Source organism: Microcaecilia unicolor, chromosome 4 (genome assembly GCF_901765095.1).
Source record: "Microcaecilia unicolor chromosome 4, aMicUni1.1, whole genome shotgun sequence".
In the NCBI taxonomy this organism is placed as follows: domain Eukaryota; kingdom Metazoa; phylum Chordata; class Amphibia; order Gymnophiona; family Siphonopidae; genus Microcaecilia; species Microcaecilia unicolor.
In genome coordinates this window covers 366,565,526-366,581,268 of record NC_044034.1, presented here as the reverse complement: position 1 = coordinate 366,581,268, position 15,743 = coordinate 366,565,526, and the positions used below count along the sequence as shown (strand labels likewise).

At 40.7% G+C, this 15,743-nt stretch overlaps 1 protein-coding gene across 1 annotated transcript in view; it reads right to left on the bottom strand.

Moving 5' to 3' along the window:
• Window positions 1-15,743, bottom strand: part of CFAP47 (cilia and flagella associated protein 47) — a 1,083,264-nt gene that overhangs the window by 984,002 nt on the left and 83,519 nt on the right. The window contains 2 exon segments of the mRNA XM_030202357.1: window positions 9,028-9,217; window positions 14,813-14,965. Of these exon segments, the coding sequence (XP_030058217.1) occupies window positions 9,028-9,217; window positions 14,813-14,965 (343 nt within the window).

Below are 15,743 nucleotides of genomic sequence, written 5' to 3'. Positions count from 1 at the left end.
AGGAACTACAAAGCCCAGAAGGCAGGGCAACGTCAGAGAAGCCAGGAGCTAAGGAACTACAAACCCCAGAAGGCAGTGCAGCACCAGCAGACAGATCAGGTGAAGGGAGAAGAATCTATGCAAGGGAGGGAGGAGCCGGGGTGTGATTGGGAGATGGAATCAGATGGGGGAAGGGAGGAGCCCCTAGACCGGGAGGAAGGGGAGGAGAGAATGGAACTGGAGGAGGAGAAAGGAGGGGAGAATGAGGAGGAAATGGAAGTGCTGGTGGAGGGCTCTTAAAGTGAGTTATGAACTGAACTGGAGAGAGTGAATGAAGCCTTGGTGAATTGACCCGGTGGGTGGATGTCAGGTGGTTTTGTGCTGACAAATGAGGGAGGTGGGTCATTAGGTCTAAGAGTGAGAAAGTGACTTAGACATATTGCCATTGAATGGAACTGTTTAATTTCATTTCTAAGATGAACTGTGTTTGAAGGCAATGCTAAACTAAACTGTGTTTGAAAGCAGTGCTAAAACTGAATTGAGGAGGAAAACATTGCTAACTGAACTGAATTGTGAGCAGTGCTCATTAACTGTGGGAAAGAGCAGTGCTACTAAGTACTGGAATAGAAGCAGTGCTGGGGAAAACCATATTGAAAACAGGGCCAAAGTGAACTGTGTGGAAAGCAGGCCCACGCTGAACTATATTGCAAGCAGGGCTCCAATGAACTGGGTTTAAAAGTGGAGCTACACTGAGGAGAGGGAAAGGCCTGTGAAGCCTTAAAGCAGAGTAAATGTACTCAGGAGATAATAAAGCACTTCTGGGGATTTGCCTGTTGTCCGGAGACCCTGATTGCAGACTGTCGACTCGGGAGTGAAGGGCGTGCTTGGTAAAGAAAGGAAGAGACTGAGAAGGAGTGGTGCGGATCTGGCGGCTGAGCATGACAACATAAAGCAACCACTAACCACTTTAAACTGCTGATCAAAAAAAACTTTATTTCACTACTAAAGTGCTCCAATACAGATTACAAAAGCTTTTTATAAAACCCAATACCCTCCCCACTGTTCACAATTATCAACCACAACTCATTCACACACTGTCACACTTCGCACAACGCAGGACTTTTTAATGCTCCAACATATAAATATTAAACAGCATAGACATAACCTCCCGCTCAACATAGAGTTTTATCCTAAAAGTTCTTTAGACAGAACTCTACTCCAGATCGTTCACTCAATCTTCACCATTTGAGCTGGCGTTGTTCACATGTTGGTGCATATCAATGATTCTCACAGCACAAAGTTCAATAAATATCCTGAGCTATGCTCAACTCGACGAACAACCAATGAATAAAAGTCAATCCCTTCTTGCGGCACGTCCTACAACGGGCCACCAAGCTTAAGATGAAATCTTCCTCCTTCCTTTAGATGTAACAGGAATTCAATATCCTCAAACATACAAATCGTCAGCACCCAACAGAAATTTGTGTTTCGCAGAATCGCGTCTTCAGGGGCGATGACTAAAACACAAATTATAGTGAGAAGATTTACTTCTAAAAGATACACACTTCTTTCAAAACTATTTTCCAAATGGATACCCCGCTGTTTAAACTGAACCTTCATATCCATAGCCTGTGCCACAAAATCCCCTTTATGGGAACAGTTCCTACGAATACGCAGGAATTGTCCCACAGTGATCCCATTCTTAAGCACATTAGGGTGATGACTTGAATAGTGCAGGACAGTGTTCCTGTCAGTGGATGTCCGGTATACTTTGGTTTGAAAATTTCCATCGCAGTATGAAATAGTCACATCCAAAAGATTGATTAGGTTGCCACCTATATGGGACGTGAACTGAATATTTTCATCACAGTTATTCAAATATACCAAATATTCTTCTAATAACTCATCATCACCATCCCATATAAGCAGGACATCGTCAATGTATCTTTAAAATTGACAAATATTGGTAACGAACTTACTGGAGTAGACATATTTGTTTTCAAACCAGGCCATATAGAGGCAAGCCACAGTGGGGGCAACAGTGGCCCCCATGGCGACTCCCTTGATTTGTAAGTAATAGGTCTGTTCGAAGACAAAATAATTTTTGGTTAAGACAATCTGGGCCATCTGCTTTTACAGCTCAACCAATTGTGTTGAGTAGTCCATATTGTCAAACTGATTAGCTATCATAGTCAGGGCACTCCCTTGAGGTATATTTGTATACAGTGCAGACACATCAAGTGTAACCAGTTGTACAGTATGTCTAACTTCCTATTTAGTCCGCTCCAACATCTGTAAAAGATGTGTAGAATCTCTCACATAGGATTCAATTTTAGGAACTTCGGTGTTAAGAAGGAAATCCACAAATTGAGACAGAGGTTTCATCAAAGAGCCTCTGCCATTCACAATAGGGCACCCTGGGGGGGCAGTAATGCATTTATGGATTTTTGGTAAAAAATGAATGTTAGGAACAACAGGGAATTGTCAGTACAAGTACCTAAATTCCCTATTGTTGATAACACCATTATCAGAGGCTTCTTTCAACAACGTATAAACAGTCTGTTGTAGATCTTAAGTAGGGTCATTCTGTAGCTCTCGATAGAATGACTAATCCTGCAATTGTCTCATGGCTTCCCTTTAATACGAAGCCTTGTCCTGCACTACAACAGCACCCCCCTTGTCAGCCCTAGTTATTACTACTGATTCATTCTTTTGTAGGTTTCACATGGTATCATATAGGTTTTTAGGCAAATTACCATATATCAACATCTGTCTCTGTTCCATCAAAGCCAAGTCCCTTAAAACCCACTGCTGAAACGTATCAACTGCACTATTAATCGATCCAATGGGCAGCCATGCATGAAATATATCTGTATGAATGAGACATTCCATGCAAATATATATCATACATATTCATTAGCAATATCCTGAAAACTAAACCAGTTTACGGCCCAGAAGTACCTGCTCTAAGTTATTCAGTATCATTTAGAACAGGGATTCCCAAACCTGTCCTGGGAACCCCACAGTCAATCATGTTTGTAGGATAAGTACATAAGTATTGCCATACTGGGAGAGATCAAAAGGTCCATCAAGCCCAGCATCCTGCTTCCAACAGTGGCCAATCCAGGTCACAAATGCCTAGCAAGATCCCAAAAAAGTACAAAACATTTTATGTTGCTTATCCCAGAAATAGTGGAATTTCCCCAAGTCCATTTAATAATGGTCTATGGACTTTTCCTTTAGGCAGCCGTCCAAACCTTTTTTAAACTCTGCTAAGCTAACCGCCTTTACCACATTCTCTGGTAACGAATTCCAGAGTTTAATTACATGTTGAGTGAAGAAAAGTTTTCTCCTATTCGTTTTAAATTTACTACTTTGTAGCTTCATCACATGCCCCCTAGTCCTAGTATTTTTGGAAAGCGTAAACAGACGCTTCACGTCTACCCGTTCTACTCCACTCATTATTTTATAGACCTCTATCATATCTCCCCTCATATATCTTGACTGCGCACAAGATACATTTGCATATACTGAGAGCTACAGCCCTCTGTTATATAATATCTAGGGTCTCAAGACCTCAGCACATGTCCTTTCTAGGACGCCAATTCTATAAATGAATCCTGGCATTAGCTGCTGTTTCAGCAGAGCTGTATCTGGGGGAAAAAGGTGTCAAGCTTTAAGTGTCTGTGCCTAGTGTAACATCATATAATCAGGCTATCCCACATTAGAGTTCTTTTCACTGACTTGAATTTGTAGTGAGGAGAAGAGCATCATAGGCAGTTGAGAATGAAGAGAAGGAAATCTGATACCTTCTGCTTGCATCTGAAATCTACTTGAAAAAGCCTTAGGTAGCAGCTCACATCCACCAGTGTGCTTCCAAAGGCATGTGACAAAGGGGTATGCCCCTCTGATAGCCCCATCAGTACCACTGAGTGAGGAATGAGGAGCAAGTCTACTCTGAAGAAAGTTTTGGTGATTTATAGATATCAATTCTGGATCTAAGAACTTGATTGTCCTACATGTGGAAGTTCTGGAGCTCACCTGGGCCATACGGTTGGTTTTGAACCCGTGTTTTAGGCTTTGGGACCCAGTTGTGTGCCCATGTTTCCCAATTTTTACAAACCACCTGGAAGTCCACTCCATCCCTCCTATCTGACGTGTTTCAGTTGCGGAGGTCGGTGCCAGTAGGTATGAAAGCCTTTTTAAAGCATGCTTCCTTCTTGGGTAAAAAGACCATTCTAGGAAGTTGCTTTTGCCGGACTCACCCACCATTCAGAAATGGAGGTCATCTACGATCACTCTAAGCACCTTGTAACATAAGGACATTCGAGATCTTTCCTCTATTAAGGGTGATAGATACCTAAAACTTTGGTCTCCATTTTGGAACACTTTGACTTCTATTGCCTTTAGTAGAATATTGAACGGCTAGCACACTGGCACAGCTTGACGGGTACTGGGTGAAGGGTGGGGTTGGGTAGTTTTCTTTTCTTTTCTTTTTTTTTAAATTTATAACAACTTAATTTTACAAGCACTAAAATAGCTTGCCAGAAATACAGAGAAAATAACACACAAGAATTATTTCAATCAGGTAATTCTATACTCTTCCTTAGACCACAAAATAGGGAGAGTGAAACAAGGAGATCAATTAAACAACAGTAAACAAAGAAAATGTGGTATTAACCTGATTATCTCCAGTTATTATTTATCTGAATCATTATTCCACATTGATCGTCTGGTTGGCTTCTTCAAACCCAAAACGGTGTATAGTCAATTTATTTCGTTGGAAACATACTTATTGTCCAATATTAGTGGAAATAATACACCTGATTTCATTTTTTTCACTTTTAAAACCAGAAATTATTTAACAATACAAACACTTGAGTCTCTAATCCAATACCCACTGATTAAGGTAATCCCAGTTTCACAGGCTTCACTCCTTTTGAATTAATATACTAAGAGGAATCAGTTTTCTTACCATTTCTTTGGTTTACTGTTTCATATTGTAGCTCTATTCTTTTTTCTATTACTGAAAGTATAGTCTTTCTTTCTTTATTCATTGTTGGTTTATGTATCATCTCTTTCAATAAAAATGATTTGGGGAAAAAAAAAGTTGAATTTGGTGAGTAAAATATTGTTAGTTAACCATATTGTTGGATTGTTGGTTTAATCATGAATGAATGTGACTATGCTACAGCCATAACAATGAAACCACTCTTTGGAAACCGGCACAGTGTTGTGATATCAGGTTCCAAGACTGCATCATATATAAGTGTCTAGATGTTGGCATGGTGGTGAATTACCAACTGCCCTGTTTGATGATACCAGTGTTTAATCTTGAAGAAGTGTAATCTGCGTGGAGTAGTGGTGCAGTTCTGGTCGCCCTATTGAGCACACTAAATGGACAATGCAGGTCTTTATCTGCCATCATTTACTATGTTACTGTTGACTGGGGGGGGGGGGGGGTCATGAAAGGAGCTCACTCCTTGAAATAAGGTTCTTCTAACCTGGTAGTAATCCTCTTCCAAGATATTTCTTCTATATTTGCGAACTTGTTTTTCTTGTTATTTTTTTTTTTTTGCTGAGAAAGACTAATCTACCCCCAGAAAAGAAGACCTTGTAAGGAGAGTGGGGACCTGAACATCTCTTGGAATTCCTAAGGAGCAGCAGTGGAAGTCTTGATTTGTGCTGCATCCGCTAAACTCAACCAGGTGACCAGCTTGAGTCCAGGAGCTACCACGGTAGCCCAGAACTGCACAAGATATATGCCACCATCTGCTGGAGACTGAGAATACTGGGAATACTGGGAAGCTGTGCTGTGCGGGAACGCTCTACCCAGACCAATCCGATTAATAAATGACTTCTTGCCCTTTAGAAAAATGCTGAAAGCTCATCTCTTTAAGCAAGCCTACCCTAATGCCCCAACCTAATCTCGCCAACCTCCACTCCCAATTCTGTTTTGACTTAAATACCAACCTCCCATCCTTCTCTTTCCACCTCTCCTTAATTTTATCCCTCCTTACCCCTTTTCTCCCAAATTACACTATCCTATCCTGTCTACCCTCTTTTATCCTAGTCATATATTATGTAGCTCAACTTATCATACACAACTAAGCCCAATTTTACGTTATTTTTACTGTTTTATTGAAAATTCTATTCTTAACTTTGTATTTCAAATTACTATGTAAGCCGCATTGAGCCTGCATTGTGTGGAAAAGCGCGGGGTACAAATGTAATAAATAATAATACAGTGCTCTTACATGATAGGGTTTGCAGCTCTTACATCTTTGTCTCCACCTGCTGGCTGACGGATATAAACCATGTATTCTGGACTGATCTACTTGGTCAAAAAGAAAGTGTATTTTTGAAAATGAAAACTTATGCTTGATGTTGCACTCCCTGCTCTATCCCACCCTGGGGAATGCCTGCATACAATGCATGTACGTTTATGTGCTATAAGGATGGACAATTTTCAAAACACTCTTGTGGAGCATAAGTTTATAAAAGGTTGCCTAGGTTTGGAGGCCGCCAGTTTGGAGCTATTTCATAAAAGGTGCTATGAACCAAATTCTATAAATAGCACCTTAAAAATAAGTGCCTAAAAATTACAAACTACTCCTAAAGTTAGGCGTAGTTTATAGAATATGCTCACGCACTGTTCTTGCGATTAAAATTTAGGTGCACCCATTTAGGCCTCCTAAAACCAGGTCTAAATACCTGCGCCTAACTTAGGTGCAGATAGGGTGTATTCCATAATAGTGAACATAGTTTTTTTAAATGCCCACAAGCCGCCCATTCCACGTCCCTTTTCGGCTGCGTGCATTAGAGTTTACACGCGCTATGTTGTAGAATATGCCTAGAAAGGTGTGTGCGTAAATTCTAATTAATGCCAATTAGTGCCGCTAATTGGTTCTTAAGTACCAATTACTGGCACCGATTACTACTACTACTACTTATCATTTCTATAGAGCTACTAGATGTACACAGCGCTGTACACTGGACATGAAGAGACAGTCCCTGCTCGACAGAGCTTACAATCTAATTAAGGATTGGCTTGTCAATCAATTACATTGTGTGCAAAATTTGGCCGTGCAACTAAATTAGCATGCACAACTTGAGGCACCCTTTATAGAATTTGGAGGTATGCCTAAAGCATCACAAAAGCAGTTGAAATCATAGCTATTACCACCCAGCTATTACCACCCAGGAATGCTAAAAAACATCCCACACATTCCTTAACCTTCACTTCCCTAACTGTAAAGGCCTAAAATACAAACTAATGCATGCGTCAACCTTTTCCTACCTGAGTACACAATGTTGGAATGCGCTGCCGCGCAACTTAAAAACGATCTATGAACTCACTAACTTCCGCAAACTACTGAAGACCCATCTCTTTAACAAGGCATACCACAAAGATCAACAAATGTGAACTCCTCTACATATATCCAGTATTGTCTTATTATATTTGCTTGTTATACTAATATCATGCTTTTTCATTATCATGTTACCCAAGATCCTTCCATAATACTAATTGTTTATCTTATCATATATTTCCACTATTCATGATGCATTGTAAGCCACATTGAGCCTGCAAAGAGGTGGGAAAATGTGGGATACAAATGCAATAAATAAATAAAAATAAAATGCAACTATGTACAATTGGGTAAATGTAAACAGCTGAACTATGCTTGAAGGTGAGTATTTTTATAAGCAACATGAATAATTCATAATTCCACCCATGCTGTACCCAAACGAAGCCCCCAAACATGCCTACATCTGGGGTGTGGAAAACCATGTGACTTCTTGTCACCATACAGACTTTTACGCATGGGTCAATTTTATAAAGGGTTTGGGTAGAGTGCAAGCGGACTCACAATTTACTCAACACATACATGTACTTTACATGTGAACATTTATACCAGATCCCAAGAAGGCATCAATGTCTGCAGCTTCAATCCAGGTGCGATTCTGTCCCATTTCGGCTTCTTGTTTTTTTTGAAAGATACTCCGGCGCCAATGTGTCCTTATAAAATAGGCTTAAAGCTAGCTCCTTCTTGACTTTCACACATAAGCGCCTGCTGTAAAGTTACCTTCTTTATGCTTGTATACAGGCATATATATACCTGAAAACTCAAAACCCAGCTTCACACTGGCTATGTATATTAACCATATATTCTTTAAAGCACAGAATCTCAATCAATACAATTCAAGCAGTTTATAATAGTTCAATAAACAATTCAATTCTGCATTTATACATTCCCGGTGATTCCAGCCATAAACCACTTTGCTTCAATCCAGTCGTTATTGTGTTTACGATGTCCAAGAAATCACCGGCTTAACCCAACAGGGAGTCCCCGTTTCACTTCCGCTGCATCAGGGGTTCAATGCTCCATCTCAGATGCCAATCCTGTGACTCTGCTGTACTCGAAAAACAACCATGTAACTGAATGATTGATGGAGGCGTCTCTGTGTCAGTTACATGGTTGTTTTTCGAGTACAGCAGAGTCACAAGATTGGCATCCGAGATGGAGCATTGAACCACTGATGCAGTGGAAGTGAAAGGGGGACTCCCTGTTGGGTTAAGCTGGTGATTTCTTGGACAGCGTAAACTCAATGAATGGATTGAAGCAAATTGGTTTAAAGCTGGAATCACCGGGAATGTAAAATGCAGGATTGAATTGGATATTGAACTATTATAAACTGCACGAATTGTATTGATTGAGATTCTGTGCTTTAACGAATATATGGTTAATATACACAGCCGGTGTGAAGCTGGGTTTTGAGTTTCGAGATTTTTCCAAAGCTAGAGTGAAATATATATACCTAAAACAGCCTCTATAAAATTACCTCCATAGTGACAATGAAAAGAGAAACATGGAAAAGTACAGCCCACCATACTGAGCAGCCTCAAAAGTAGAGCCGAAAAGGGAGGGCGACTAGAGGCACTGAAAAATGATTACTGGCATCCCGCAGAGAATACTGATCACAACAGATTAGTTACCTTATTCTCAGTTTATGGGAAAATAAAGCACTTAACATCTAATAACGTACTTCTCTGAATAAAGATCTCTGCTCCTCAGAGGCCAGCTTTTGAGTAGTTAGCAGGCATCCTTTTGATGAAGGAGTGATTTGGGGTTTCAGTTGACTTTGAATTAACTCTTTCAGAGAAATCTTTGGTGGCACTAGTCCACATGCAGATTTTAGGCCGATGTCCACAGGATTGTTAAGCTCTTCAAACTCCCTGTGAATGAGAAAATTAAGGAACATGCCAGCTAAAATACCAACAATCTAGCTGAAAATTAGCAAAAGAATGTTGAACATATAGACTTGTATGTTTAACAATCTACTAATTGTAAAAGTAACTTGAATTAACAGGGTTTCTGTCCTAAGTGCTATACAATATATTTCATTTTACCAACTAAAAATGGGTAATTTGATAAGGAGCCACCTACAACAGCTGTAGGTGGCAAAAAAGCATGTAAATGGAGGTATTATAGTCATTTACGTACATCAGTGACTATTTATGCTGATAAATGACCCCTTATAGAATACCAACTAGCAGAAAAGTATGCACTATCGATTGATGATGCAAAGAAGTTATAGTTATCCTCTCAATATCTAAGCTGGGAGGATGAGGGACTCAATAGTGGGATGAAACAAAGTTCCCTGAGCTTGCTAAATAAGTCATTGCAAATTCCTCAGTTTTATGAGTCTTCTGGAAAACTCCAGAATAAGAGGCCAATGTGGAACGATGAGAATCATGGTTCCCTGGTCCCGTCTGAGATTCAGGAAAGTTCTCACTATGAGGATGTCTGTGCAGAATATCCTCCCTCAATGTACAAGGAAGGCAGCCAAGGCTAGTTTGATGTGTGTCCCAGTCCTGGAACAGAACTGAGGTACCTTCCTGTTCTGAGGAGTGGTGAGGAAATCTGTATGGGAATGCCCCACTCTTGAATTATCCTCTGAACCACCTCCTCATCCAAGGGCCACTTGTGGGTTAATTGGAAGTCAAAGAAGTGCTCCCTAAATGATTTACAAAGTATTAAGTTTTGGAACAGAATTCCAACCCAAATTGTCAAATTACTCCATACATTTTATTTAGAAAGTTCTTAAGAGAAATGCCACAGAGGCTAAAACTCACAGTATCAACTTTTTCAGGTACATCAGAAGCAGAAAACCTGTGAGGGAATCCATGGGACCGTTAGATCATAAAGGAGCAAAAGGGACGCTCAGGGAAGACAAGGCTACAGCGGAGAAACTGAATGAATTCTTTGCTTCTGTCTTTACAGAAGAAGATGTAAGAGATCTGCTTGTACCAGAAATAGTTTTCAAGGGTGATGATGCAGAGGAACTGAAAGAAATCTCGGTGAACCTGGAAGATGTACTGTGCCAAACTGACAAATTAAAGAGTAGTAAATCACCTGGACCAGATGGCATACATCCAAGGGTATGCAAAGAACTCAAGCAAGAAATTGCTGATATGCTGTTAGTAATATGTAACCTATCGTTAAAATCGTCCATAGTACCTGAAGATTGGAGGGTGGCCAATGTGACACCAATTTTTAAAAAGGTTTCTAGGGGTGATCCAAGAAATTATAGACCGATTTTTTTAAAAAGGGTTCTAGGGTAATCCGGGAAATTATAGATCGGTAAGCCTGACATCAGTGCCAGGCAAAATAGTGGAAACTATTATAAAGAATAAAATTACAGAACACGTAGACAAACATGGTTTAATGAGCGAAAATCAGCATGGGTTCAGCCGAGGGAAGTCTTGCATCATCAACTGGTTTCATTTCTTTGAAGGCGTGAATAAACATGTGGATAAAGGTGAGGCTGTTGATGAAGTGTATCTAGATTTTCAGAAAGCTTTTGATAAAGTTCCTCATGAGAGACTCCTGAAAAAATTAAGGAGTCATGGGATAGGAGGCAAGGTTCTGGTGTAGATTAGGAATTGGTTATTGGACAAAAAACAGATAGTAGGGTTAAATGGTCATTTCTACTACTACTACTTAGCATTTCTATAGCGCTGCTAGGGTTACGCAGCGCTGTACAATTTTAAACAAGGGGAAGGACAGTCCCTGCTCTCTCAATGAAGGAGGGTGAACTCCACTGAGTGTCGCAAGACTTCCCTCGGCTGAACCCATGCTGACTCTGTCCCATTAAACCATGTTTGTCTACGTGTTCTGTAATTTTATTCTTTATAATAGTTTCCATTATTTTACCCGGCACCGACGTCAGGCCTACCAGTCTATAATTTCCCAGATCACCCCTAGAACCCTTTTTAAAAATTGGCGTCACATTGACTACCCTCCAATCTTCAGCTAACAATTTGGCCTCAAAATTTAACAGCAAGATGGGTCAGTAGGATTCAGGTAATAATGAATCCTTCCCTAGCTTGGGAAGCACTATAATTTTCACCAAGCTAAGAGAGGGGAAAGAAGCCTCCGCATCAACCATGACATTAAACATTCTAGTAAGGAGACCTACAACTTCATCCTCTGTTAGCTTATAAAATTCTGAATGGAACCCATCAGACCCGGGGACTTTCATCAAGGGGCTCTGTCTAATAGCTCCCCGCACCTCCTCATCCTAGATGGGTTTATTTAAATAAGACAGCTCCAATGACTGTAAGGAGGGATGGGACAACTCAGATTAATACAGATGGGCAAGTAAACCCTCATCTGGGGGGTTGGCATATAACCGCGCATAATAAGAAGCAAAGATTTTACTAATGGAGGAATCCTTGGTAACCTGCCATCCAGTCTCATCTTTAAGGGCCAAAACCATCGAGTACCAAATTTAGGAGAAATCAATTTAGCCAAGAAAAAGCTGCTTTTGTTCCCATATTTGTAAAGATGAAACCAATAATAATTCAAAGATTTTTCCACCCACTGTTGAAACAGTTCATTTAAAGTAGTCTGCGTTTCTAAGAGTTGAGCCAACAAACCAAATCATGTGTACAGCCAAACCGCTAGCGTAGCATAACCAAAATCTCTCGATCTCTATCTTTTTTATGATGACTAGCATAGCTAATGATATGCTCCCTCAAAACTGCTTTTGCAGCCTCCCAATAAAGCACCGGGTCCTGCTCATGCTGCACATTATGCAATTTGTAGTCCTGCCAACAGGCAAGCAACTCTTTGCAAAACTTGAGATCTGTGTACAAAGCTGACAGAAAAATCCAAGCTCGCATCCGAGACATGGTACCCTCAGTCCTCTACTCCAGCCAAACACATGCATGGTCCGATATAGCATAAGATCCAATCTCCAAGGATGAAATTGCAGAAAAAGAGAACTACATAAAAACATAAGAGTAGCTATACTGGGTCAGACCGATGGTCCATCTAGCCCAGTATTCTGTTTTCCAAACAGTGGCCAAGCCAGGTCACAAGTACCTGGCAGAAACCCAAATTGTGGCAACACTCCATACTACTAATAGATACCTACAAGTAATCAAGCCGGGACTGTGTGGTGTGTGTCCTGGTCTAATGATAATTATGGCTGATCACATGTGCATGGTTATCTATGTGCATGGTTGTTGCCATTGACATTGTATATGTATTTTAATTTACATATTAATCAATATGCAAACTATGTATGTTCATTTTTTATATTTTATTTTGTATGTTTTATCTCTGGTAGACCCCTGAGGCAGGTGCTGTTGTGCGCCAAAACACGGCCCGTGTCGGGTCCAGTCCATTAAAGATTACATCATTGTTTCCGGTTCTGGGGCCCTTTTGTGCTTTTTTTTTGTGTATTACTGGACTAATGAGTACAATCCCTATCAGAGGTATGTAATACCCTCCACACATCTACCAGATCAAATACCTGACACTTATTAGGAAGGCTCCTAGAGACCACATGCCTCTCATATCCCACAGAAGATTATTTATCTAGTGTTGGATCTCAGACCATATTAAAGTCTCCATCTACTGTGATCAGGAGAGGCTGTAGAGACACAACTGAGTCACCGTTTTATAAAATTTTCTATCAAACAGATTAGGGGCATACACTGTACAAAGAATAAGAGTCTGGCATGCCAGAGTGACCTGAACGGAGCAGATCGTTAAAGAACAAAATGTAATTTATTGATAATTGGTTTTTATCAATAAATTACATTGTGTTCTTTAACGATCTGCTCCGTTCATTTTCCATCTTGGAGTTCGCAGACCGTCTGCCTTTGTGCTTTCTTGGATGCCAGAGTGACCTGGCATATCAAGAAACAGCCCCCCCCCCCCCCCCCCCCCCCCGGGTCAGATTGTAACACTTTAACCTGGTCTATGAGTCCTTTACGGAACAAAATGGCCACTCCCCCCCCCCCTTCTTCCTCCGGACTGCTACAGCTACACACTCTCCTACCCACCACCTCTTCATTTTTCTCAAAATTGAGGTGAGTTTTTTGCAGGAGAAACTCACCTCAATTCTTTCAGCTTTGACCCTCTGCAGTTGTTGTAAAATTTTCATGCACTTCACTGGGAAATTAATTCCCCCAACATTACAAGTGAAAACCTTCAGTTAAATAATAGTTAATATTTGGACCAATCAGAGCAAGATCAAAAATCCTTTCTGTAAGAGAGACAGTCCCATCCACCAGTCTCCCTGTTGCTCAATTTGTGTAGAAGTCTCAGAAGGACACAACAATCTAAAGGAAAAACTCCAACACCACAGGAAGAAACAACCAAACAAATATTCCCACGGGCTACAGAGCAATAGTAAAATCCAAGGCACAAATCAGCTCTAGAAAATAAAACAGGCCCCAGGCTGAAAAAAAAAACCATGCACCTTCCACACACCAAACCACACAGAATTTGCACCATGTTTTCACTGGTGTAAATGGATTTAGGCGCTAGGGTGTCAACTAAGCGTATTCTATATACCACACCTAAATCTAGGCGCTGCTTGTATAATACACTTAGGCAGAAATGTTTTCCAAATGGATTTTTTAGGTGCTATATATAGAATCCCCCACCCCCCTTTAAGGGTTGAATATTGCACTTAACCACTTACAGGCCAACATATAACCATATATTCAATGCAGGTGCCTGGACATGGCCTGGCACTGAATATCCGGGAATACAGTTAGCAGCAGACATGAAAACACTGACCGCCGCCAGCGGAATATTGGCCAGTTTACATAAACATATTTTGTTTGAAAGTTGCCACCCAACTGCCTAATGATATTGGTACAGAAAGAGAAATACTGTTCTCAGCACACTAAAGATGACAAGTTGTGATTTTAACCAATGCACTCAGCAGATATGAGCTAAAAGTCATACGTCAACCACCCATGGGAGTGAGAAAACAAGAAGGCAACTGGTCCATTTGATCCAACGTGGAACAGAACTTGTGAAGAAAAACAGTCTTTCATTGGTTGTTCAAAGCTCCCAAGACTCACAAACAAGTGCCCGACATGGCCATGTTTCACCAGAAGTACAGGGTGCGTCAGGTGAAACATAGGTGAAGTTTGTAGTTTTACACCAGCTGGTTGCATTGCCCCTGACGCAGCCTGTTCTTCTGGCGAAACACAGCCATGTCGGGCACTTGTTTGTGAGCCCTGGGAGCTTTGAACAACCAAGGAAAGACTGTCTTTCTTCACAAGGTCAGCTAATTGCAGTCGTTGAACCCACAACCGCCCTCCTGGGAATTAGACATATAACTTCTGTAAAGTCATTATTCCACAATCACTAGAACACCAGAGATTGCTTCTGAAACTTTCACAGCAACACACAGCCCAGACGAGAAGTAACTGGATAAGCAAGAAATATCGAGCAAGTACTGAAACCAAGAGCATGAGCTAAGAGCTCACACGCCTATTTCCTCGTTCATTTCTTTTTACCTGTCTTGTTCTTCTTTTACCCGTTGCTCTCTTATGCCTACAATATATTTTGCATAATGCTCCTTGTGAATTTGTCGTTTTGCCTCTTCTTCATCTGTAAAAGCAAAATCAGGATCCACATAGGAGTATCTCTCAACCTTTGTAAAAATGGTCCTAAAATTTAAAAAGAGCAGCAGTTAAAATTGTTAATCACACACAAGAATTTTTGTCATACCTGGTTGTACACATGTATGGTTTCCATATCACCTCATCATGATTTTGACCTTGTAAAGATAATGACAAACCTAAAGGAGTAAAGGTTAGAAGACTTAAGTGCTATTTGAACCTAAGGAGTGGAGGAGTGGCCTAATGGTTAGGGTGGTGGACTTTGGTCCTGGGGAACTGAGGAACTGAGTTCGATTCCTGGCACAGGCAGCTCCTTGTGACTCTGGGCAAGTCACTTAACCCTCCATTGCCCGCCGCATAGAGCCTGCCATGAGTGGGAAAGCGCAGGGTACAAATGTAACAAAAATAAAATAGATACTATTGGAGATTCTACATGGAATGTTGCTACTATTGGAGATTCTACATGGAATGTTGCTATTCCACTAGCAACATTCCATGTAGAATCTCAAATAGTAGCAACAGTGGAGGAGTGGCCTAATGGTTAGGGTGGTGGACTTTGGTCCTGAGGAACTGAGTTCGATTCCCGGCACAGGCAGCTCTTTGTGACTCTGGGCAAGTCACTTAACCCTCCATTGCCCACCGGATTGAGCCTGCCATGATTGGGAAAGCGCGGAGTACAAATGTAACAAAATATAAATAGCTAACTTATACATGGAAAACACATATGTAATTTCGATTGTGGGTTTAGTAGTTCTCCTGCTCTAATGTTAAATATTTCCTATTTTATTTTCATTGTGTCTTGCCCTACTTTATTTATTGTGGACTA